Source organism: Amblyomma mixtum, chromosome 8 (assembly GCF_055824585.1).
Source record: "Amblyomma mixtum isolate Tamu chromosome 8, ASM5582458v1, whole genome shotgun sequence".
Taxonomy (NCBI): domain Eukaryota; kingdom Metazoa; phylum Arthropoda; class Arachnida; order Ixodida; family Ixodidae; genus Amblyomma; species Amblyomma mixtum.
In genome coordinates, this window is record NC_143019.1 from 77,432,353 (window position 1) to 77,459,066 (window position 26,714).

Here is a 26,714-nt window from a genome sequence, read left to right on the forward strand (position 1 = left end):
TCGTCGGCAGCTCTCCACCATCACTTCTGTCCCAGCCCACTGAGGGTTTTTGTATCGACGTCGCTAATGCATGGCAATGTGCCAATTGACGACGCAGGGGAGCGGCGTTCTCAGGCTCTCTGTTATCGGACGTTAACGACCGAACCGGAACCAACAATCGCGGAGCGGAGCGAAGATAAAGCTCTCCGTCCACACCCATTGTTTCAGCGGTGGACCTGGCTTCTCATTGACGCACACCTATAATCTCGGATTCGCAACTTGTTCTGTGAGTGACGTCCGCGGCAGTCTGCCACTCGGTGCGTTCTCAGAAAGGATGACGGCGCAAGCAGGTTCCAGTTCGTCACGAGGTGAGCATAGCGAGGATGAAAGGACGAGTCAGCGTTAAAAAAAAAAATATGACGCGCTTCCTCAGCTTTTTGTGGAAAAGCAGCGAAACCACTCGTTTTACGTGCTGTTGAAATATGTGTTGCCTTGTGCGCTTTCAGTTGATTTGAACCGATGAGGGTATGCGCGTAGAATACCACCGATGGAAAAAAAAAATTCTGGCTATGTTTGTTTCATATGTCGGGTATCCATTACAGCGAAAAGAGAAAAAAAAACGGATCGCCTGGAAGCTTCGGTTTAGTGCCGGACACTGATGGCTACCTGCACTAAGTTTCAAGCTTATTATTTTGTGAAAGGAGTTTGAATTTGGCTTGGTCACATGTACAGAAATCAAAGCAACGTTCAGAACCATACCGAAGAAAAAATTCTGATGCTGTTCACTCTACTTTTTTTAGAAAAAGTGCCGTTCGAATTGCTGCCCTGATCGTAGCTGAAACGACAAGCATATAATCAAAGGAACAGCAACTCCATTGGCTGCTCAATAATAGTGTAGCATAGCTAATATCTGTTGTTCCGAAACCAGTGAATCTAGCAAATGGTATGTTTTTGTATGGACCACACCTCAGTGTATACTTTTTAAAACAGGGAGCTATAAAATTTTGACAAGAGCTCCTAGTGTGCAGTTTGCAGAGCTCCAAGCTCTGTGTGCAGTTTTACAGCAAACGAGCCAGCGGTTGAGGTAAGAAAAATTTTGAAAGTCTTTACGATAAAAACGCATAATACTGTATATATGTATATCGTCGTCTGAAGCACTTGCACTGCTATGTGTTGCTACCACCTTTGAGAGATATTGCTCACCGTGGCTCTTTATACTCCCACCTAGGAAGAACACCGCTGCCTGAGGACGTCGTCACAATTGCCCATTTGAAAAATAAGAAGAACGGGTGAGTTCTGTTTTCATATTATATGAATTGGACACTTCTCCGCGCCTTAATTGAAATGGAAGAGACCCAGCTTAAGATTATGGATGTTGATTGGGGTGGCTATTACGGCGTCCTTTCGTGCCTCACGAGATCACGGGGTCCTTTTTCACGCTTTCTCGGGATTGCGGCAGCGTCCTAATTTCACTTTTTCCTATAGTGGAGGGTTATAACTTTAGGTGTTTTAGTATGCGCCATGTGTTAACCAAGACAGAGAGGCTTGTACAAACACAACCAACTCGCCTAGCTTTTTGTCCTCCAGAATTATGAGGAAAACAATTTTCTTAGCTCATTGCTGGCAATCTCCTGTGACCTCTCTTTTTTCTTTACGTTCCTAGTATACACGCAGTGCGCTATTCAGTCTACACTATGGACAACACGATGACCACGGCACCTGCCGCCCTCAGCCTAACGCGAACGCCATTGATCGGCCGCGGCAGGTCTTGAACATAATGCTCGAAACACGGTTGCGGTGTCCGAAGAGAAATGTTCCACAGATTTGTGGTGGTAGACGTCAGAGGAATACACCTTTTTACAGCGATAACCAATAAGCCCCCATATTTCGGTTTTGCGCCGTATTGGTACTTCTTTGTCGTAGTCTCTCACAGTCGCCGGCGTGACTAGGAGGTGCATTGCCATGGGAACCACTCGGAGGGCGGCTACTGTGCAAGGAGGAAGGTATGACGTGAGCGGAGCAATGCGTAACCGGTGGGTGCTTACCACAGGAACGATTTGGAGAGTGGTTACCGTGGAAGAAGTGTGGTCGGGAGAGCAGAGGAATCCACAGCTGGAGGATAGCTACTGTGGGACGAGGACGGTATGGTGGAGCGTAAAGGCGCAACCGGTTAGCGGTTGCCACAAACACCACCCGAAGATAGTTACCCTGGGAGGACTAGGATAGTTATCATGGAAGGAGGCTTTACGGCGAGAACGTAGGAAATCTTAACTGGAGGGCGGTCACCCCGAGAACCGTCCGGAAGGTGGAAGGGGGACGGCTTGGCAAGAGCGAAGACATATCCAACCTGATGATAGTGAAGTTGGAAGGGGGAGGGTATGACGAGGACATAAGCAGGCGTGACGGGGCTGTGTTTGCCACGCAAACCACCCGGAGAAGAGTTACCCTGGAAGGACGAGGACGGTTACCGTGGGAGGAGGACGGTGTGGCAAAAGCGGATAAATCTCGTACCGGACGATGCTTACCGTGGAAATAGTAGGGTACAGTGAGAAGCAGAGGCTATGGCGAGGTGGTAGGAATGTGTACCACGGTAACTGCCTGGAACATGGCTACCATTGAATAAGGAGGCGGGGTACGACGAGAGCAGAGGAATGTAGCAGAGCTCATCTGCAGTAGCTGCATCGAAACGCTCCGCCTGAGGAGAGGGTCTTTGGCGGTGCTGCGCCTCCAGAGCAGTGGACTGGAGAGGAGACCCGGAAGAAAAGCAACTATGTGCGGAAAGCTAAAAAGAGCGCCCTAGAAGTAGGCAAATGTGCGGTCGCCCTGATCACTACCTTGGATATCATAGAATAGAACCACCTTTGCAGCTGTCGCTGAATCTCGCGTTAGCCTGTGATAGTCGCCCTGTAAATTTTTTTGGGCAGACGGGTTTGTCATGGCTGCAGTGTCTGCGTAGAAAATTTCTCAGTGCACACAAGTTGCTAAGAGCATGTGCGCAGCCATATCCCCCCGAGAAGTTGTAATCTATGAGTCGTAAACGCAAAGGCTCAGTAGTGCTCGGAAGCAGCTGCAACGAAGAGCAGGCAACAACTTAATGCCACCCTAGCACTGAACCATATTGCAGCGATCAAAACATTAAACTGTTCGAATTATGAATCTTTGAATAGTTGGTCTCTTCGAGCTGGTTAAATCATAATCAGTGAAAAGCTGGGGACCCGAACGCAAAACACGGCGAAAAGAGATTTTTTTAGTTGAAAGACGACGCTGATAGCAAACTTGTTTGTCTCCTGTTGCGTCCGTTTTCCTCGCATTTGTTTCTAAACGCGGTTCGCCACATTTTTGTCAGACCTTTTGGCGTAGATCTGGCGTTTTACAACACTGAAAATTTTCTCCGCGGAAGCTGCCTTCCACATAACACGTTTTGGTTGAAGCATATTTGAGCATTAGTATTGCATGGCAATGTTCCTCTAAAGTTGAAGTCTTGCAAAAATTCTTGATGACCGAAGAACGTGAAGAGTCGAATCTTATTTGTTCCTTTCCAGAAGGAAGATAAGGGCATGCGTGCTAAAGAAGACCGAGCTGAAACAAGGTCGTGAAAAAACGTGGATGTCTGTCCTTTTCCGTGACAAGACCGGAATGATCCGCGCTCTCGCTTTCGGTAAAGCTGCAGAAGTGGTTTACAAGAAGGTGGAAGAAAACACTGTAAGCGTGAATCTATTCCTATGAGAGAGCTACTGCCTACGGGTCTGATTTTTTTACTTTAACCCTAAGGGACTAGACGTAATGGCGGAGCCTTTAACGAACAGCTCCAATTGTTCGTTTGAGTTTCCGGCTCACCGAAAGCTAAAATTGCCAATTCTAATAAACTAGGTGGCATATAGAAAGCAAGTGATGGCACAACATTAAAGATATTTGAAAACTATTACGAGAGCACTTGTGTATCGTTATGCAATGACAGCTTGTCACATTAGGACTACTCCTTGCCTTGAATGGATTCTCATATACTTATATTTTCATATTTGCTTATATACTTTGCCATACACTTCTTTGCTCATGAAAGGCTCTTTGCACAACTCTCCTAAGTAAACAGATGCGCAACTTGGTTTTGGCCTTTCCTGAATAATCCTTGTATGATGGGACTCACAAACACACAGACATGTGTGTGCATATATATATAGGAATATGCTTCGTTAAAGGAAACATATTTATTTGCCGCGACGTTTCCAGTCTAGTGGAATAAGTGTGTATCCTTTAACGAGGCATATACTTCACTATATACTCTTATAAGTAGTCAAGCACTTAAGCTCTCGCAACATGTATATATATATATATATATATATATATATATATATATATATATATATATATATATATATATATATATATATATATATATATATATATATATATATATATAAGATGCGAAATTGAGAAACGCTTCGTTTATTGGGAGTCGACGTTTCGGACAGAACCTGTCCTTTTTCAAGATGTTGATTGACAGGTTGATTGACAGTCTTGAAAAAGGACAGGTTCTGTCCGAAACGTCGACTCCCAATAAACGAAGCGTTTCTCAATTTCGCATCTTATTTTAAACTAGCAACCAAGTACGTTTACCTTATTGTGCTATATATATATATATATATATATATATATATATATAATAAGTTGGGGAAGTCACATTGAAAAACTTAACAGATTTATTCAACGTTTCGACCAGGGACTGGTCTTTTTCAAGAGTGATCATACAGTGCACGGACGCATCTTCTTATAGCAGTGAACATGGCACACAGAGGGCTTGAAAAGAAAAAATATCAGCAAATAAAGAAAGATAAAAAATTAAAGATGAGAAAAAAAACACAGGGAAAAGAGGAACACAGCCGAGAAAGGAAACCCAAACGCCAAGATGGTCCAGCAAAGGCGCCGCTTGAAACAGGTGAAAGAGGGAGGCGGCCTGGGCGGGCACGCGACTAGTTCGGAAGAGGGAAAAAACGTGGGGGTGGTTAACAAAAGAAGGTAAGTGCCTGCCAATTGTGTGCGTCAGTATGGCTTCTAGCCGCGTCTGTGTGGCCCCGCGCGACTTTAGGAGATAGCACGAGCACGCACAGGTTGCGGCTGCGCTTAAGTGTCTGCGCTTAAGTGTCCCTGTGGTTCGCATATGGTGACCACATGGAAAGGTTCCTCGCTTGCAGGAGTGGAAAAAAAAAAACGAATAAAAGAATAAATAAATACAGAAAATGGCACTGCGATGGCCAAAAGAAACAAAAAAAAAAAAAAAACAACACACACACACACACGCAGAGGTGACATGAATGCACAGAATACACAGAATACACACAAAATTGTGTCACTGTTGTAGCATTTTTCAGGAGGAGATATGTGGGGAAATGTATATAAGCCCAAAAATGAAGTTAAAGACAGCGGCAGAGTGTTAGAAAGTGTGCCAAAAAGACAAATTTCATCCCAGGGAACACTGCTTAGACTTAACACAACAATATTAGAATAAATACAAATACCAAGCGAAATAATAGAGGCGCACAAAAATACAGTTCAAGAGTAGAAAAATGTCCTAACAAAGTTTACCCAAACACAGTGATCAGCAACAACCAAACGATAATAATGCGATGAATACACATGAGAGACGAGCGTCACAAAATTCGTGCTTAACCACAACAAGAATAATGTCAGTACCTCGACCAGAATGGAAAGTGTTCGATACAGAACAAATCGTTACGCAACTGTCATCGTAATGGATTTCACACACAATATTTTGGATGCAAAATAGTTCACAAGGAAAAGAAAAAAGAAACAAAACATTGCAGGAAGATTTAGCCGGAAAGGCAGGAAAGTTTGCCAGGGCTCTCATTAATACCAGCAGACAAGGTGTTAAATTTAAATATTAGATATGATTCACACGCTTCCCTGTCGTGATGTGTCTGGAAGCCAGATTGCAATATGGTGGCCTTGAACCTTCCAAATGGATGGCCTTTTGTCGTTACGTGTTTTGAAAGCGGCAGATCTGGCAGAGATCGTATATGTGCTCTGTGGTTATTTATTCTCAATCGGAAAGGAGTTTCAGTTTGCCCAATATACTGAGCACGGCACATACCGCACTCGAGAAGGTAGACCACGTTGCTGGTGTCACAGTTGAAATCTCCTCGAATTTTGAATGAGAAAGACGACGCTGTGCTGTGAGCTCCTGTGACCTTATTTATCATTGGACAGAGTTTGCAGCGCGGTTTATTGCAAGGTGTGCACCCTGAGACTACACCGTTGTCTAGTTTCGAGGAGGTTACGGCATCTTTGATATTTTTTGCCCTCCGATATACGACACGGGGGGCTTCGGGAAGCAAGCGCTTCATTTTGTCGCTCTGAAGGAGAATGTTGTGATGCTTTCTGAGAATAGGATTAACATTCGGTGCTGATGGAGAGTACGTTAATATCAGATTAGTTGGGTAGTTCGTCTGCGCAGTCTTGGTGCTATTTAGCATTGTACGGCGATCATGTGCTGCAGCTTTTTCCAAGGCATCGTCAATGATAGACCTCGGGTAGCGCTGTCGGACTAAATCCTTGCGGAGTATCTCACAGTTAGAAGCGAAGTCCTCTTCACGCGAGCAGATACGCTTAAATCTCAGAGCCTGGCTATATGGTATTCCTTTCTTGCAATGTTTAACGTGGCTACTTTCAAAGTGCAAGTACTGGTGCCTGTCCGTTGGCTTCCTGAACACGGAGGTGACAAGCTTGTTTTGCGAGATCTGAAGTTTGACGTCCAGAAAGCTGATCGTAGATGTCGAGTAGGTGTGGGAAAAAGAGATGCTTCTGTGAGCATTATTAAAGTTAGCAATGAATTTCAGTAGCTCTTCTTCACCATGGCACCATATAAGAAATATGTCATATAAGAAATATGTCATATGTCATGTCAGATGACATATTTCTTATATGGTGCCATGGTGAAGAAGAGCTACTGAAATTCATTGCTAACTTTAATAATGCTCACAGAAGCATCTCTTTTTCCCACACCTACTCGACATCTACGATCAGCTTTCTGGACGTCAAACTTCAGATCTCGCAAAACAAGCTTGTCACCTCCGTGTTCAGGAAGCCAACGGACAGGCACCAGTACTTGCACTTTGAAAGTAGCCACGTTAAACATTGCAAGAAAGGAATACCATATAGCCAGGCTCTGAGATTTAAGCGTATCTGCTCGCGTGAAGAGGACTTCGCTTCTAACTGTGAGATACTCCGCAAGGATTTAGTCCGACAGCGCTACCCGAGGTCTATCATTGACGATGCCTTGGAAAAAGCTGCAGCACATGATCGCCGTACAATGCTAAATAGCACCAAGACTGCGCAGACGAACTACCCAACTAATCTGATATTAACGTACTCTCCATCAGCACCGAATGTTAATCCTATTCTTAGAAAGCATCACAACATTCTCCTTCAGAGCGACAAAATGAAGCGCTTGCTTCCCGAAGCCCCCCGTGTCGTATATCGGAGGGCAAAAAATATCAAAGATGCCGTAACCTCCTCGAAACTAGACAACGGTGTAGTCTCAGGGTGCACACCTTGCAATAAACCGCGCTGCAAACTCTGTCCAATGATAAATAAGGTCACAGAAGCTCACAGCACAGCGTCGTCTTTCTCATTCAAAATTCGAGGAGATTTCAACTGTGACACCAGCAACGTGGTCTACCTTCTCGAGTGCGGTATGTGCCGTGCTCAGTATATTGGGCAAACTGAAACTCCTTTCCGATTGAGAATAAATAACCACAGAGCACATATACGATCTCTGCCAGATCTGCCGCTTTCAAAACACGTAACGACAAAAGGCCATCCATTTGGAAGGTTCAAGGCCACCATATTGCAATCTGGCTTCCAGACACATCACGACAGGGAAGCGTGTGAATCATATCTAATATTTAAATTTAACACCTTGTCTGCTGGTATTAATGAGAGCCCTGGCAAACTTTCCTGCCTTTCCGGCTAAATCTTCCTGCAATGTTTTGTTTCTTTTTTCTTTTCCTTGTGAACTATTTTGCATCCAAAATATTGTGTGTGAAATCCATTACGATGACAGTTGCGTAACGATTTGTTCTGTATCGAACACTTTCCATTCTGGTCGAGGTACTGACATTATTCTTGTTGTGGTTAAGCACGAATTTTGTGACGCTCGTCTCTCATGTGTATTCATCGCATTATTATCGTTTGGTTGTTGCTGATTACTGTGTTTGGGTAAACTTTGTTTCTTAGGACATTTTTCTACTCTTGAACTGTATTTTTGTGCGCCTCTATTATTTCGCTTGGTATTTGTATTTATTCTAATATTGTTGTGTTAAGCCTAAGCAGTGTTCCCTGGGATGAAATTTGTCTTTTTGGCACACTTTCTAACACTCTGCCGCTGTCTTTAACTTCATTTTTGGGCTTATATACATTTCCCCACATATCTCCTCCTGAAAAATGCTACAACAGTGACACAATTTTGTGTGTATTCTGTGTATTCTGTGCATTCATGTCACCTCTGCGTGTGTGTGTGTGTGTTGTTTTTTTTTTTTTTGTTTCTTTTGGCCATCGCAGTGCCATTTTCTGTATTTATTTATTCTTTTATTCGTTTTTTTTTTTCCACTCCTGCAAGCGAGGAACCTTTCCATGTGGTCACCATATGCGAACCACAGGGACACTTAAGCGCAGACACTTAAGCGCAGCCGCAACCTGTGCGTGCTCGTGCTATCTCCTAAAGTCGCGCGGGGCCACACAGACGCGGCTAGAAGCCATACTGACGCACACAATTGGCAGGCACTTACCTTCTTTTGTTAACCACCCCCACGTTTTTTCCCTCTTCCGAACTAGTCGCGTGCCCGCCCAGGCCGCCTCCCTCTTTCACCTGTTTCAAGCGGCGCCTTTGCTGGACCATCTTGGCGTTTGGGTTTCCTTTCTCGGCTGTGTTCCTCTTTTCCCTGTGTTTTTTTTCTCATCTTTAATTTTTTATCTTTCTTTATTTGCTGATATTTTTTCTTTTCAAGCCCTCTGTGTGCCATGTTCACTGCTATAAGAAGATGCGTCCGTGCACTGTATGATCACTCTTGAAAAAGACCAGTCCCTGGTCGAAACGTTGAATAAATCTGTTAAGTTTTTCAATGTGACTTCCCCAACTTATTATATATTTAGTCAGTTGCCTTGAAGATTTTCTTATTCCTTATATATATATATATATATATAGACGAAACAAAACGTGCTTGGTGAACGAACACTAACACAACTTCAGGTCGGGTAGTGGCCTTCGTCACAAAAGTCTGAACTGCAGGCAGTCTCCTAAATTTTTGAACTGACGTTATCACTATCTGCATCAATTACGGTGAATTTGCGAAAAAAACACCAAGAGAACATGGACACGTGGTGAAGTTAGAAGGTGCAGAATAATGGAGAGTGCACAGATGCGTTAAAAGAACGTGGAGATCGATAAAGAAGATAAAGGACACGAGGTGATGCTACATTCTAGAAGATAATTACAGCCTGCGATATGTAGACACAAAAAAATGAATAAAACCACGCGAAAGGGCAGTCACTGATAGCGGCGTGCAATCACAATGTAGAAGTCTTGCCAGGTGATGTATGAAGCATTTTATAAACAAAATAAAAAATACCTTTCATGTCCTCGCTGTTCCCAAGAAGTTGGTGACAAAAAATGGGACAATTAATGTAGGCAAGTTAGCTTACCTACACATTGCATCATACCTGACTAGACAGGTTTAAGCTTGAGAAATAAAAATGATTATCTGACATCTCGGTCGTACTGTGATCGATATCATGATTTTACAGGCTTTTGTTCATCAAATGAATGACCTGAAAAATTAACATGCTTAGCAAAGGAAAGTTAGGGTAGACTTGCACTCCGAGCTTTATGTTTGTTAAAACTAAATCTGAAAGTCGTCGCAGCTTGAGTATATATTGCTGGCAGCAGGAACATTCTAGTATATAAATTACATATTCACTGTCGCAGGTGAAGTAAACTAATTCTGACATTGTGGCGGGAAGGAGTGGTAACAACTATCTTTTACGTCGTCCTCAGTCGACAAATTTTACGGCGAAATTTACTGCCTAGTGCAGAGTCGGAAAACGGTGAATGGGACGGGTGACTTTGGAAGAAGTTAAAAATGTGGCAAGTTATTACCACGCTGAAAAACAGCTCACGGTGGTTCCTTGAAGATATCTTTTAAACGGTCAGTTTGCATCATGACATTATGATGTCATCTTAGACTGTCCGTTATGTTGAGGGCAAAGGATCTGCAGCTTAAGACGAATTTAGTTTTGGTTTTTCAGGATAGGTTATTTTTATTCGTAAAATAATACTCGCGGTTACGTTCGTCTTCGTTTTTCATGGCGTCGCCAGTTATCTTGCCATATACTACATCTCTTTCTTATGAACATTGTGAAGATCTGCGCAATTGTCGCAAAAAGCAGATGGCTGTGAGATTATTCATTTAAAGCAGGCAGCCTCAAAGTAGTTAATTCTAGTTTTACAATGTTTCACAAGGCTGCGGTTAAAGTGAATGTTCTGTGGGTACTTCCCTGGATTCCTGTAAAGGCATGATCTTAGTTCGTTATTTTCAACAGACACAGTGACATTGGAAAAATTATTAGTTGAGGCTGAGTACACATGCAAGATTGAGATTGAGGGATGAGTCAAAGGCTTCCTCACGTTTATTGTAGAATTTATAGTTTTCTTCCTTTAAGCTCACTTTGGCACGCGTACTCTGCTTCAGATATTTTGTTGATGTCGCACACTCTCGACAATAACAAACTAAGAGCTCTTTAGAGGAAACGTAAAGGCTGCAAGAGAACCTTCACATTAGCAGCAGCCTTGTAAAACATTGTAAACTACGATTACGATTCCAAAGAGTGAGGCCATACAATTTAAAAGCGTACGCTCAGAGCCATCAGCGTTTTGCAAGAATTGCTGAGAACTTTGTAGTGTTCCGAAAAAGGGAAATATCTGGCAAAAATAATTGACGCAGTGATACACGCAGAGGCACGTGAACCTGAGTTTTTACTGTGTGGAAGAAAAAGAGCTATGTGAGAAACCAAACTAACTTAGCCTTAACCTTCAGCCTCTGCCCCGAAGTCAAGAGGAATTTTAACAAGGTATCATAACTGCATGATGCAAAGTGACCGTTTACAAGACTTTGTTAAGGAACCACCTTGAGCAGTATTCCGTCGTGCTAAATCTTGCAACATCTTTTAAATTCTCCGAATGCCACACGTCCAGTCTTTTTCGGCTGTGCGCCATGCAATAAATCTCACTGTAATATTTCTCTGCAGATGACGACATCAGAGATAGCTGTTAACGCTGCATCCAGGTAGTCTGAGAATTAGAGTTTACTCACCTGCGACCGTGAAAATGTACTAGTACAATGTTCCACCGCCGCGGTGGCTCAGTGGTTACGGTGCTGTGCTGCTGGCCCGAAAGACGCGGGTTCTATCCCGGGGGGGGAGGGGGGGGGTCGCATTTCGATGTATTTTAAAAGCTGAGGCCAGTTTATGGTGCGATGTCAGTGCACTTTATAGAACCCCAGGTGGTCGAAATTATCTGGAGCGCTTCACTATGGCGTCTGTTGTAGCTTGAGTCGCCTTCCAGCAATAAACTTTATAATTCAAACCAATCTCGAATGGCAGCGGATGTATATAGGTGTAACTGCGACGTCCTTCAGGTTGCTCTTTGCCAGCCATAAGGCTCCCGAAAGTCCACTTGTCTTGACCTTAATTATGCAATTATTTCAGGTCACTGATTTGATAAATTTAAAGCCCCCCTCTAGTAATATGGGTTTCAATCAAGAAGCAATATGGGCTTCAATCAATGGGTTTCGTGCGAATAGAGAGGACACGAGCGAAGATACACTGTTTTTAGGTAGTCAGTTCTGATGTTTCTTTTTCCTTTGGCCTTACCTCGTGTTTCACGCTGAATTGCAAACTGTTAACCTTCCAACATGGCTTGATAGAATGGCCAAGAGAGACGTTTTCGGGTCTATTAATACCTTCTGTTTAGGAAACTTTTTCTGCTCCCAAGGTTTCGAGCTGTGCGTTGTGACAGAACTGTGTTGGAGGTTTGCTCAGATACGGAGACAACAGTGAATTTTTTTTATAAATGCTCATTCATTCATTAAAACCACAACACAAACTTAGACCCTGAGTAGTGAAGCAAAAAAAAATGGCTTAACTCACCCATCGGAAAGGTTGTATGTGCAAGGATTATGGACGTTGCCTGCGGTGCATACATGGTGTAAAATGCCATAAATAGCATTGCACTTTCTGCGTGAAATTAGGTTGGTTTAGTTGGTTGGGTTATGGGGTTTAACGTCCCAAAACGACTCAGGCTATGAGAGACGCCTTAGTGAAGGGCTCCGGAAATTTCAACCGCGTGGGGTTCTTTAACATGCACTGACATCGCACACTACACGGGCCTCTAGAATTTCGCCTTCATCAAAATTTGACCACCACGGCCGGGATCAAACCCGCGTCTTTCGGGTCAGCAGCCGAGTACCATAACCACTGAGCCACCACGGCGGCCCGAGTGAAATTACGGCTGCATCCTAAAACACGTGCAGGACATACATTATCCTAAGTACAATCAACACCTACGCAGACATGATGAAACGTACAGTAAAGCTAGAAAACAAGGGGTGCCACTCGAAATTGAGAAAATACGAATAGTAACCTTGCAGCTGCAGAAATCGTTCAAGCAGCCACGTACTCCAGGAGACCACCAAAGATTTCGATAAGACAAATTATCTCATTACACGCTACTCTGGGCCTAACACACAAATAGAAATAATACAGGTTACTAAATTTTGTAAAGGGCCATGACATGCGATGTACAGCAATCTGTTCTCCGAGCTATAATATTAAGAGGGCCGAATCACGTCACCGTAACATCTACTTAACTAAACATGCACAAAACCCTCTTATGTCGCAGTTTGTAATATGCAGTATCATATCAGTCAGAGAAATGTTCCAGGCAGCATTTTATTTTCGTATTTGCAATAAATAAGACTACAGATTTTTTCACTAATACCAAAGCGATGCGCAACATGTAGAATGATATGAAGCATCTGTGTACATGAAAGTACTGCTATATGCACCGTGTTAATAGCGGCTTTTTCACTGCGAACGCAAATACGCATGAAATATTTCTGTCAATAGAATCAAGACAAAGGACATTAATTCGGCCGCAATGCACATACCTGGAAATTAACGGAATTCAATAAGTAACAATGCTTTCCCAAAACATGTTCTTTCTCAGGCGAACGGTATGACACTCCTAGATAAAGGCCTCCACGGCGTCGGAAAAGACGACGTGACGTCAGTAGCTGCGCAATTCCTGGTATTCACCATTACGCAGAATAATGTCCGCAAGCGTGAAACAAGCGATGTCATGTGCCGTTGCAGCTGCTAACGCTGTAGTTACCGCATAGCGCGTGTGATGACCGATGACGACAGTCAGCCAGCGGCTGTGTGCGGAAATGCTATGAAGAGGCCCATAAAGGTCAGTTCTAACACAGTCGAATGGCGAGGCCTGACAGTGTAAAGGCCGCAGAAGAGCAGGAAATCGCGATGGTGGGTTCTTGTGGCGATGATATTCGATACAAGAGCTGACCACTAAAGTAGTCATCAGTGAAGCGGACGCACTGGCGAACAAAATGGTGGATGCCCCGCCAGTAGTGACGAAAATGCAGGCCGGTAAAAATCTCCAGCAGTCCGGCATGGTTGCGCCGCGCGTCGTTGTGATAGCTGGTGTGAATGACTGAGCGGAGGAATTACTTATTTTTACCATCCGGTACGTCCTCCCGACTATGGAGCAGGTACTGCAGAGCAGAATACCAACGAGTGGCTGATGACGAGGGGCACAGGAAAACGGGAGAGGGCTTTGGCATCTTAGTACTCACGACCGGAGTGGCAAATGACCCAAATGTCGTAGTCCTGTGAATGGAGAACCCAGCAAGCGAGAAGGCCGGATGAATCATTGAAGGAAGAGTGCCAGCAAAGACCATGGTGGTCTGCGAGAACATCGAATGGGCTCCCATATAAATAAGGATGAAATTTTGTTCTCACCCATATAATCACGAAACATTCATTCTCATTGGCTCAATAGTTAGAAATAGATTTTCAGGAAAGAAAATGGCGCAATAATTTTCTCACATCTTGGTGGACACCCGAACCGTGCCGTAAGGGAAGGGATAAAGAGGTAGTGAAAAAAGATAGGAAGAAAGAGGTACCGTAGTTGCAGGCTACCAAAAAATTTAGACCACCTGGAGATATTTAACGTGCACTGACACCGTACAGCACACGGGCACCTTTCAGTTGCAGTTTTTGTGAGAGCACGGCTTACGTAAGCAACGGCGTACTCATTGGCACCATGTTGGCGGTGAGGGAGAACTTCACCCAGACCAGTGCCCCATACGTCGGTGCGCAGTTGTGCAGGGGCGGGAGGGTCGAAATGCAGCAAGATCGAAGGGGAATTTTATATAGATCTCACTGCGGTGAAAAGCTTCGTCGCACGCAGAAAAGAATGCTGCCATTGGTGGCTGCTAGCAGGAAGTTATTTCAAGGGGGGAAGGGGGGTGATAATTACAGTAAAATTCTTGATGAGCAGGCGAAAGCAAAAGGACAAAAGAATAATGGTATGGGGTTCTTTCATAGATGTGGACTTTGTGAAATCTGTAACGCGCATGGAGCTTTACACGGTCTAGGAGGACTGCGTCTCAGAACCCGACTTGGACTCAGACATTGAAGAACACTCTCCAGGGGATGAATATGAGGTAGAAATTCGTTCGGAGAAGATGACAACATGTGCTATCATTTTTGTGGCAACAACAACAACAGGAACATCATCCAGGTTGCAGTGGAACGTCTGCCATTTCAACTCGCGAACGATGTTGTCCATCATTCGTTCAAAAGTGGGAGTACCGTTGGACAGAACTAAGGGCAATATATCAAATTTTGTAGCCCATCAGGCGTAATAAAAGTTATTATCTGGGTATCGGCAAGATTATGGGAACCTGCCAACATCCAGAGCGCAGTTCCAACTAAAAAAAAATTACTCCGCTACCTGCAGGTAGTCGTGGGCGTCATCGATAGGAGGCGGACGGTAGACGTCCTTCCGAGTGATTTTGTGCAGCTGGCGGTAGTCTACATAGAATAGAATGCGGCCGTATTTCTTTGAACGAGTCACCATTCTTTATTACAGCAGTAATGTTTATCTGATTTGTGTCGTCCTCATCGACAATTTGGACGCTTGAGTTCCACTCACCAGTTGAGCCACTCGCATTTGTTTATAGACCACAATCGAGCCCGCCTTCCCGAACTACTTCAATTGACCTTGCGCCTAGCACGTGCAGTAGTATGGGTGAGGAGCCTGGAACTGTTTCAGCGTCTGTGTTGCAGTTGCCGATTCCTTCGAAGAGATGCAGGGCGCCTACCATGTGCAGATGAGGAAAGACGTCGCGGTAGGGTGTGTCATCTACTAAACCAATAGGTATGCCTTGTCATAGACATTTCGCTGGACAAAGTGGCCTGGTTGTTCGAGCCGTAAATTGTCGTCATCCATTTGAAATGAATCGATTTCCACCTCCGCGGTAGTGCGGAAGCGCATATTTTTATTAGGCAGTACTTGCGGGGGCAGGCATTGCAGCCATCGCAGAGCTTCACGATTTTCGCACCACGGAGCAGTGTTCTCTTTCTCTTGCTGTACGTGTGTCGCGCGCTTATATCTTCTATAAGGAAACAGCATCCTTTTTGAAACAAAGTGGGGGTCAATGAAAGCACAATCAAGTATATGTTTATCCATGTTAATACTTTATTTAAAATCACCAAGGGATGCATGGAACTCACCTTCTTTAAGACCGAAATCACGGTAAGTTCCATGGCGAATACCCGACTGCAGCTACCCCTGAGTGTAAGTGGGTTAGAATTTGTTAAGCTTTTCCTGCGCTGCATTCCGTGCGCAAGCGCCATGCTGAATAAAACAAACATGTAGCGTAAAATAGTATGAGGCTGTTTTTCTTCTGTAAATGTTCTAAACGATATAAATATCAGTGTTTTACTCGTTCTTAATAGGTCCGTGTAATTTCTGATTGATTTCGGATCTAGGCAAGACGAGAGTACTAGAGCGGGCTCCTGCAGGGCTCATCGTCTGATTCGCGGCATTTGAATTCTACATGCAGGAGTATGAAGTGTGTGGGTTCAAGTTAATGCCAGAGAAGAAGAAAGAGTTCGCCTACAAGTCGACCGGAATGGTCGTCCTCAATTTGAACGAAGACACGGATTTCACCACCAAGAAGCGAGAATTGCCGGTCACATTCAATTTCACCGACATCAAGAACTTGCCGAAGGAAAGGGACCTTGTTGGTGCGTACAGGTGTCCGTAAGGAAATATCTCAGAGCTTCGCAAAGTTTGAGATATGACCGAAGGTGGCGATTTCGAATGTGAAACCGAAACTAGAATACTAGCCTGTGTCACGTATCAAATGCCTTATACATTAACAAAAAAACCTAAAGCAACAATTTCTGAACATCAGAAACACTACGCACTTTATTAACGGGGTATTCAACCCGTTGCATCGAGCGGAACTCACTTTACCTAGGGGTCTTGAATTCGCAGGTAAACGCCCGCCTTTGCCTGTCTGTGACCAAAAGATCTGTTCGGAACAGGCGCAATGTGGCGCGATATTAAGATATCGTTGACAGGGGCATAATGCCATCCCAGTCGGCACAGGTAACCTGCCCGTATTGCAAATTGATGGTTTCACTCTTGGCAGTTGTGGGACCACCCTTTTGCCAGTACGTTTCAATATTGGGATGACTATCTGTGATACTTGGGAGGTTACATGCGAAACCATTAACTGCACACAAACAGAGCTCAAAGACGGAACGTGGATATGCCATTGCTCAATCAATACATTAACCCTTTGCATTGTGTTGGGTTTAGTGGCGCATAAGCATCTAAGGCTATCATGCGCCAAGCTCAGGTTGTAGGGAAATTGATTTCTGTAGAAATTTACTTAAAATCGGGCAAAATCGGTGGTGTAAAGAGCCTAAAATATTACTTGCTACAACACTGTAATGCTGGAATAAAAATTTTGGAGATGTTAGCATTAAAACCTTTAAAGAAGGTTGAGTAACCTCAGTGGCAATCCTTGGCTGGGCAAGGATCCCGAGGCTCCCAACCAATCATCTAGAAACCTCAGCATTCTTCTCGAGAATGAGAAGACGGCTGAGGTGTCTAAAAAGTGAAGCAAAGCTCTGCATCAGAATTTATAGTCTGTCGAGAAAACCTGCTTCTCTTAAAAAGCTAAAAACACGCTATATGTCAACAATTGCACTGTCGCTAAAAACCAGTGCAGGCTGAAAAGGAATGCGTTCATTGTAAAATTAGGTGAAGTACTTTTTTCTTATTTTTTATATTTTCACGCATGAGAATAAAATATGATTAATTGTAAGTTCGTCTCTGCATTTTTCGCACACTGGTTTTACTCGTTTTGCAAGAAGGAGGCTGTGTGTATGTGTGTGCGTCCAATGCGCAGACGGCATAAAATTACTTCGATAAAACGTTCCTGGTTCCCGCAGGTCTTCCATTCACCTAGGACAGGTTTTACTAAATGTAGCTATGTTGTTATCTCCATTGTCCCATGAGGCCTGCCATTTCCCTCTAAGTTTGTTTTTTACAAGTTTCATGCAGTCTTTATAAGGTATATCTACTTGTTTTATTTGTACATTACGAGCACGTGCGGCACATGCGTCAGCGCTCTCGTTCCCTCCCGATTCCCACATGACACATTAACCCTTTGCATCCCGACCACCATACTTGTGGCTGAGATTTCAAGGATATTGCTTCTTATCAGCAAAAGAGGATCTATCAAGGATTATTCAAATATTGTTGCACAAAAGTGGTCACATAGCGGACATTCAAATTTATTTCAACACAAGTTTTTAACAGCTTTAAAGAAATAGCGAACATTATATATACGGGATATGTGTCGTTTATTATAGTTAGATTAGGCGCAGTAACATGCGTTAAACATATTATCAGGTAAATCGAACCGGTGATATTGTCACCGAAGCAGGTAGGCAGGTTTATGTTTGACACAACGTCCAAGCGCCAGCGGAAACGGCCCGGCCGGCTAACCGACTAGCGAGCGAGCTCTCGTGCGAAGAAGAGCGCGTGCCAGCCTCCTGAGCGCGACTACTAGGCGGCGCCAGTAATGCGTTGCGGCATTGCCCCTCCCGGTGGAAAAAGCATCGTCCCGATGCTGCGTGGCGAGGTCAAGCAGAACCGTAGGCTTGACCTAGCGGGCGTGGAAGGGCTTCACCCGGACAACTTGTACGACTTCCGACTGTTTGCCGTCGGGAGGTACGAACAGTTCCTTGCGGAATCACTTGGTAGGTGACGTCGCTGAGTTTGCGCAGCACTTCGTACGGGCCGAAGTAGCGGCGCAGAAGCTTCTCGGAGCGACCCCGCTGGCGAACAGGAACCCACACCCAGACTTGATCGCCAGGGTTGTAAATTACCTCCCTGTGACGAAGGTTACAGCGTTGAGCGTCTTTAACCTGCTGCGTCCGGAGTCTCATTCGAGCTAGCTGACGGGTGGCCTCAGCGTGATGGACGAATTGGTCAGCGCCGGCAACTGATGGGAGGGCGACATCGGGCAGTAACATTGCATTCAGCAGGGTAACGGCTTCGCGACCGTACACCAAACGAAACGGTGTGAAGCGGGTTGTTTCCTGGACTGCGGTATTATACGCAAATGTTGCATACGGTAGTACCTGGTCCCAGTTCTTATGGTCTTCGTCGACGTACATTGAAAGCATATCGGCGATGGTCTTATTGAGTCGCTCAGTAAGGCCATTCGTCTGAGGATGGCAAGCTGTTGTTCTGCGATGACAAGTACCACTGAGCCGCATAACTTCCTGGGGTAGAGCTGAAGTAAATGCAGTGCCTCTGTCAGTTAAAACGACCGCAGGGGCACCATGACGAAGGACTAGGTTAAAGATGAAAAAGTTGGCAATATCAGTAGAAGTGCCGCTGGGAAGAGCTTTGGTTTCACAATAGCGCGTGAGGTAATCAGTGGCGACTATAATGTAGCGGTCGCCCAATGATGACGCAGGGAACGGCCCGAGCAAGTCCATACCGACTTAGTGAAAGGGTACTCGAGGAGGACCAATAGGCTGCAGCAGGCCGGCCGGCTTGACAGGCGGCTTCTTCCGACGTTGGCAATCACGGCACGTCTTAACATAACGCTGAACAATAGCAGCAAGCTTGGGCCAGTTGTACTTTTGTCGTACGCGAGCCAAGGTCCGTGAGAAACCGAGATGGCCGGCAGAAAGCTCGTCGTGGCATGCCTGCAAAACGTCGGGACGGAGCGGCGTTGGGACCACCAGCAGGTACTGAATGCCTGTGGAAGCGTAGTTTTTCTTGTAAAGGACGCCGTCCCGCAAGCAGAACGACGACAGGCCACGCGTAAAAAGGCGAGGTGGCGATGAGGCGGTTCCCTCGAGGTAATCGATGAGGGGCCGCAGTTCGGTGTCATCTCGCTGTTGTTGAGCGAGATCAGGCGTCGTGAGAGCGCCGAGAAAAACGGAGTCATCTGTTTGAAGTGAAGAACACGGGATAGGGGCTCGGGATAGACAGTCAGCGTCACTGTGTTTCTTGCCGGAGTTGTACACAATAGTGACGTCGAACTCCTGCAAGCGGAGACTCCAGCTGGCTAACCGGCCAGAATGATCTTTAAGTTTTGCTAGCCAGCAGAGAGAGTGGTGATCACTGACCACTCTAAACGGCCGGCCATACAAATACGGCCGAAACTTTGTCACCGCCCACTCAATTGCAAGGCACTCCTTTTCGGTAGTAGAATAATTCCCTTCGGCACGAGAGAGGGTGCGACTGGAGTAAGCAATGACCCGCTCAGCACCATCTTGCCACTGAACGAGAACTGCTCCGAGGCCAACGTTACTGGCGTCGGTATGCAATGCTGTATCCGCCTCCTCGTCGAAGTGGCCAAGTATGGGCGTTGTTTGAAGGCGTGTGCGAAGCTCCTCGAAAGCCCTTTGCTGCTCGTCAGCCCAGATGAAAGGTTGGTCGTCCTTTGTTAGACGAGTCAGTGGTTCGGCTATCCGGGAGAAGTCATGGACAAAGCGTCTGTAATATGCACAGAGGCCCAAAAACCGTCGAACAGAACTTTTATCAGTAGGAGTCGGGATAGCAGCTACGGCAGCCGTCTTCTCTGGATCAGGGCTTATACCCTCAGCGCTGACGACATGGCCCAGAAACTTCAGATGTTGGAACGCAAAGTGGCATTTTTCCTGTTTTAGTGAGAGGCCGGCCGCGCGGATGGCATTTAGGACGGCCGTCAAGCGCTTGAGATGCTCGTCGTAAGTCGCAGAGAAAATGACGACGTCGTCAAGGTAGACGAGGCACGTCTGCCGTTTGAGGCCGGCTAGGACAGTGTCCATCATTCTTTGGAAGGTCGCGGGGGCGGAGCACAAACCAAAGGGAAGCACCTTAAATTCGTAGAGGCCGTCAGGAGTAATGAACGCCATCTTTTCACGATCACGTTCATCGACTTCGATCTGCCAATAGCCACTGCGTAGATCGAGCGATGAAAAGTATCGGGCATGGCGGAGTCGGTCGAACGAGTCTTCGATTCCAGGCAGTGGGTAGACGTCTTTTTTAAATTTTGTTGAGCCTCCTGTAGTCGACGCAGAATCTGAGTGTTCCATCCTTTTTAGCGACCAGCACAGCAGGTGAGGCCCATGGGCTTGTGGACGGCTGGATCACATCATCGCGAAGCATTTCATCAACTTGCGCCCGAATAGCCTCGCGTTCCTTAGTTGACATTCGGTAGGGGTGTTGGCGGATAGGGAGTTCGGTGGGGTGAACTAGAATGCGATGCTTTGCTACTGACGTCTGTCTCACCTTGGATGTGACGGCAAAGCAGTCATGGTAAGAGTCAAGAATTGCTTGAAGGCGGCGTTTCCGGTCAAAAGGCAAAGCAGGATTCACGTCAGTTCGAACTCTATGGCCAGTGCTCTCGGGAGGGTTCTTGTTGAGTAACGATAGGGTGCAGTGGGCTGAGGGCTTGCCGACTTCATCAAAGTAAGTGAAGGCTGCCCCTTGCGGTAAATGGCGGTATTCGGCGCTAAAGTTCGTTAAAAGCAGTTCAGTTCGCTTATTACTCAAGGAAAAGACCCCACGAGCGACGCAGACTTGTAGGCTCAACAATAAATTCACATTCATTTCCGCGAGGCCTTGAAGGGGGGGAGGGTTGTCGCAGTGCACTGTAACAAACATGCTGGTGCGTGGAGGTAGTGTGACAAGATCATCGCATACCCGGAAAACTGGCCTGCCTGCTGTGTAGTCGTCGAAAACTGCGCGGTGGGTCGAAAAAGTTACCATGAGGTCACGGAGGTTGATGATTGCGCCGTTTTCTCGAAGAAAATCAAGACCGAGGATCAGGTCATTGGAGCACTCCGCCAGCACAGCAAAGCAACAAGAGAAAGTTACGTGGCGAATCTCAACTCGGGCGGAGCACACTCCTAGCGGCGTCAGCACATGCCCTCCGGCTGTCCTTATCGGCGCGCCGTACCAAGGAGTCAGGACTTTGCGTAGGATTGTAGCAAGGCCACGACTCATAACGCAAAAATCAGCGCCGGTATCTACAAGGGCAGTCGTATGGTGGTTGTCAACGACGACCGGTATCTCAGCGGAAAGAAGCTCACCGTCGACGAAGTGCGCCGTATCACGGATCGTCGGACTGACGGGTCGTTCAGTGCGTCGAATGGCGGCGTCGAAGGTAAGCTTCTGTGATCGTCGAGAGGTCGTCGGACTCGTTGGTCGTTCGGTGCGTCGATTGGGGGCGTCGGAGGAAAACTGCGGCGATCGTCGGAAAGTGGTCGGACTGCTGGTCGGTGCGGGGGGTCGGAGGTCGGAATGTTTGATCGAATCGGCGAATGCAGGATGTTGGTCGTAGTGCTCATCGACGGTGGCTCTACCTCCGAGAGTCGCCGGCCTCAGTTTTCCCGGCGCGGACTTGGGGACTGCCTGAAGGAAGTACGCCAGCTGGGGGAAAACTGTCGCGGCGATGGCGACCTGGACTGGCGTCGCGGTGGGGACGCAGTTGGGACGTTGGCGCTGAGGTACTGGTCGATGTCCCGAGGTCGTTCACCATAGCGCGGGCGAGGGGCATCCGGTGAGAATCCGCGCAAGCCCATCTGACGGTATGGACAGTGGCGCAGTACGTGTCCGGCTTCGCCGCAGTGGAAGCACAGAGGTAGATTGTTCGGCGTACGCTACACGTGTGCTTGGCGAACGGGCGGTCGAGTGTCGGTCGCATCAGCCGGAGCTGGATGTCCGGGTGCAGGACGGACGAGAGGAGCGGGCCTGTAGGGTGCCGGTGGTGCTGGCGCAGGGGTACGCAACACGTCGCTGTAGGACATGACGTGCGGCGCAGGCGGCTGGGGGGATGGCATTGATGGCACTGCTTGCCGGAGCTCTTCACGTATAACATCCGAGATGCCTCCAACACGCGGGTGTTGCTCGAGAAAGGGCAGCTTTTGCCGTTCTTCACGTACGATGCTTCCGACAAGCTCGCGAAGGGCGCCACTCTCGTTGCCGGTCATCGGCAAGCGGAAGTCCACAGCTGTGATGTTCGCAGAACGATCAAATTCTACGAATCGCTGTTGTAGGGCACGCTCCATACTTGTCGCCTCCTTCTTAAAATCAGCCACAGTACATGGAGGGTCACGTACAAGGCCGACGAAGGTCTGTTCTTTAACGCCACGCATAAGATGGCGCACCTTCTTTGTCTCCAACATGGACGGAACCGCGCGGTTGAAAAGCCGAGTCATTTCTTCTACGAACATGACGACGCTCTCATTGGGCCGCTGCGCTCGGGACTGTGGAGCCAGTTCAGCCATCTCTTTTCTTGCGTCGTTGCCGAATGTGCTGAGCAGCTTTTCCCGGCAATCATGCCAGGTGGTGATGGTAGTCTCGTGGTTTTCGAACCACATCTTGGCGGCGTCTTCAAGTGAAAAATAAATGTTCCGCAACTTTCGCTCCTCGTCCCACGCATTAAACGCAGCGACCCGGTCGTAGTTGGTAAATCAGTCCTGAACATCCTCAAATTTGTCGCCAAGGAACGGCGTGGGCATACGCGGAGCATGGAAGAACAGCGGCTGGGCACTAACTGGAAGGTGAATGGGCTGGCTTGCATCTGTAGTCGTCATGGTTCGCGGTAAGGAAAGAAGGGGACCACACTCGGGGGCTAAGCCTCTAAAGCGGAGGCTGGCCTTGTGCACAGGTGTGTCCACGGTGTGTAGCGGGGCTTCGGAGGCAGCCAGAAGCTCTTCGGACATGGAATGTACCCAGCAAGCTCCACCAAAATGTCACAGAAGCAGGTAGGCAGGTTTATACTTGCCGCAACGTCCAAGCGCCAACGGAAACGGCCCGGCCGGCTAACCGACTAGCGAACGAGCTCTCGGGCGAAGAAGAGCGCGTGCCAGCCTCCTGAGCGCGACTACTAGGCGGCGCCAGTAATGCGTTGCGGCGATATATAATCCCGAAGGAGCAACTTTTTTTAATTGTAGCATGTGCGAGTGGCGCGAGACACCCCTGCAATTTCAACGCACTGTGGGGCCACCATTTGCTGTGGCCCATTTTGTCAATATAAAATCGAATTCCCAGGCAAACCAACGCTTTATTCGCTCGTGATTGTCGTTATGAACGGGGACATATAATTTACCCTCGATCTTCGCTGGAAGGCCCTCAGCGTGTTTTCATGCTGAAGGCCCGTTTGTAACCTACTCCATACCATCTCAGAAATAAAATGGTTTGAATTCAAGACTTTAAATAGACTGATAAAAGCACGCGCCAAATTTTTCTGTTCATACTCCAACCTTTGTTATCCCAAACTGAGAACATCCAGTAATTATCCGAAAGGTTTATATTCGTATTTAATAAGTATCACCAATGCATCTCCTCATCAAAACTTAGTGCACTAACTTATATCCGACTGCATAGCCCCGGAAGAAGACTGGAATGATAGAATGCCCATACTAAATATTTTTGCATTGTCCATGCACGGTCATCACAATTGCTTTTGTCTGCAGTGATTTATCAAAACTTATTTTTTAACAGCGGTTAACTAGAGATGACCTCCGCGTAATGCTACTGTGCAGAGTACGTCTGTAGAAACCTTGGTAATATATCGATGGAATTCCTTTTTTAAACTGCCAGTGACCTTTTCTTTTTTTTTCAGTGCATCAGTCTTCTGCACGCCTTAGATATTTTCATTACTTGTAGTATACTGATTACAACAATTACTGTTGTTTTGAAGCGAAAAGCTTCACTAGGCTCGTCAACACCGCGCTTCGCATGGGCCACCCCTGGGCGCCACCGCACCGCGCCCTTCTTCCTCCTCGCCCCCCCCCCCCCCTCCGTTCTCCTCCTCGCCACCGGTTTATCCTTCGCCGCTGCCGCGCAAAGCCCCTTGATGTTTTTAGCCGTCCCAAGAGGCGAAGGTTCTTTCGCAAGGCGTTGCGAGAACGCGCGAGCAGCGGCGGCGGCCATAAAAGAGGCTGCGCGCCGCGGCGCGCGCTCCATCGCCACTTGTCCTCCTCGCCACCGGTTTATCCCTTGCCGCTGCTGCGCGGTCTCCGTCGCCGTCCCAAGAGAAGGCTCTTTCGCAAGGCGCTGCGAGAACGCACGCGTGAGCGGCGGCCGTAGAAGAGGCGCAGACATTCGCCGTGGAAGGAAGAAAAGAAGACCCAGAAGTGGTATCGAGGGAGTTGGCTCAAAATCTACACCGCTATCGTGGTGCTCCCAGTGCATTGCGCGCGAACTGCGACAGCCATGACGTCAAACAAAGCATAACTGCAGCTTTTCGCTTGTATATCCAGGCTTAACCAGAGCTAAGCCACTGCCAATTTTTTTTTAACGTGAGCTTCACAAAACAGCATGTTTTATTTAAAGGGAAAGTCTCCGGTCGGAGACGAGTGCAAAAATATGGGCGCATTCCGGTATACCTCGTCTCATGGTGGAACTAAGGAGAAGAAGAGTGTTGGTTTGCAGGGAAATTTGCTTATTAAATTGGCAAACAAAAGCCGGGTATGAGCGGATGGCGGTGACACGTTCTGTAGCTCGTCGCAGCAAACGAGCGTATTAATTCAGGGAACAAAGTGGATTTCTTGACAATGCCCCACCATCATACAAAAACTTAGGCTTGTTCTCTTCAACTAAGAAAATAAATTTTTGCTCTTGAATCAATTACAGCTGCTTTTATTAGTTACCCATGCATAATTAACTTTTAAAATTTTCTGAAAAAGAAAGAACACAACCAACGCGGGCGCGTTTGCTTCGCGTTGTTTGCCTTCAAATTGTGAGGTCGTGGGTCGGATCCTGCCGGAGGAATGTGGTCGTTTTTTCTCAGATTTCTAATTAACTATCTTTAAATATTAACCCTATCAATTTTACATTGAAGAACGCCAGAAATTAAAACAAAACGAAAATATAACTTTGGCCTGCTCGTTAATTCATACAAGTTTTTATACTTCCTAAAATTGGTTGCAGTGGGGTTTATTTATTTATGTTTTTGTTGTGCCCTAAGTTTCAGCAAACATTAGAGAGGGGTGAGCCAAAAAAGTGAAATGACACAAAATTCATCTAAAATAGAGCATATACAACATAAAAACAAGAACATTCGAAGCACAATGAAAGGAAACTTACAAAATAATGCGTACAAACAATTATTGCCTCGAAAGTGTTGCATGATAGCCCGAAGAAAAATGATAATACAAAAATGCTGTGCATAACAAACAATTATAACACATAACATGTAAACCATTGCGGTAAATTTTTAAATCAAATATTCAATCACCGTTTTAAAACGATCATTGCCAGTCCTACTAGTGAGTGATGCGGGTAAATTATTCTAATATTTTTATTAGTTTTTGTAAGGAATGAAAGGGTTGCTATATTGAATCTTTACTTTTTGGTAGCGGTTAACGGGAGATGAGAGATATAGTAGTTATATATTAGAACATTCCTTGATTTTTAGCGTGTTTGAGATGTGCTGTCGATGAGGTATTCAGTATGCATATATTATGGTCAAGCACGTTCCGATTACGGTTGACCGCCAAGCTTAGAGCATCCCATGTTCTCGTCTTCTCTCAGACTACGGGCATTCGTTGAAATGCGAGCAGCGTAAAAGACCACGTGATATTTACGCGATAGCGAATCCAGCTCATTCGGTCGAATAGCCATCGCAGTGAACTAGGATTTACATGTAGGCCTCAGAAACGTAACGACAACATTCCAGGAGGTTTCAAATGAAAAAGAAGTCCTCCTGCATTGGAGTTCGAGCCCAGGCCGTATGCGTGCCAGGTGGGCACGTAATGCATATGGCACAAGTTTTTTTTTTCCCCAAACATGGTATTTCATACGGTCGCTGGTTCATGTGTGTTACAGGGCCACCAATGTGAAAGCTGTGTTTGGTTTGGTTTATGGGGTTTAACGTCCCAAAACGACTAAGGCTATGAGAGACGCCGTAGTGGAGGGCTCCGGAAATTTCGACCACCTGGGGTTCTTTAACGTGCGCTGACATCGCACAGTACACGGGCCTCTAGAATTTCTCCTCCAAAGAAATTCGACCGCCGCGGCCCGGGATCGAACCCGCGTCTTTCGGGTCAGCAGC

At 46.4% G+C, this 26,714-nt stretch overlaps 1 protein-coding gene across 3 annotated transcripts in view; it reads left to right on the forward strand.

The window, feature by feature from the left end:
• Positions 1–212: 212 nt before the first annotated feature.
• LOC149333096 (uncharacterized) overlaps positions 213–26,714 on the forward strand; it is a 48,994-nt gene continuing 22,492 nt past the window's right edge. For all 3 annotated transcript variants that reach the window (XM_089558559.1, XM_089558560.1, XM_089558561.1), the window contains exons 1-4: positions 213–347; positions 1,208–1,268; positions 3,522–3,681; positions 16,194–16,377. In XM_089558559.1, the coding sequence (XP_089414685.1) occupies positions 314–347; positions 1,208–1,268; positions 3,522–3,681; positions 16,194–16,377 (439 nt within the window). In that variant the 5' untranslated portion in view covers positions 213–313. The remainder of the gene's footprint in view (positions 348–1,207; positions 1,269–3,521; positions 3,682–16,193; positions 16,378–26,714) is intronic.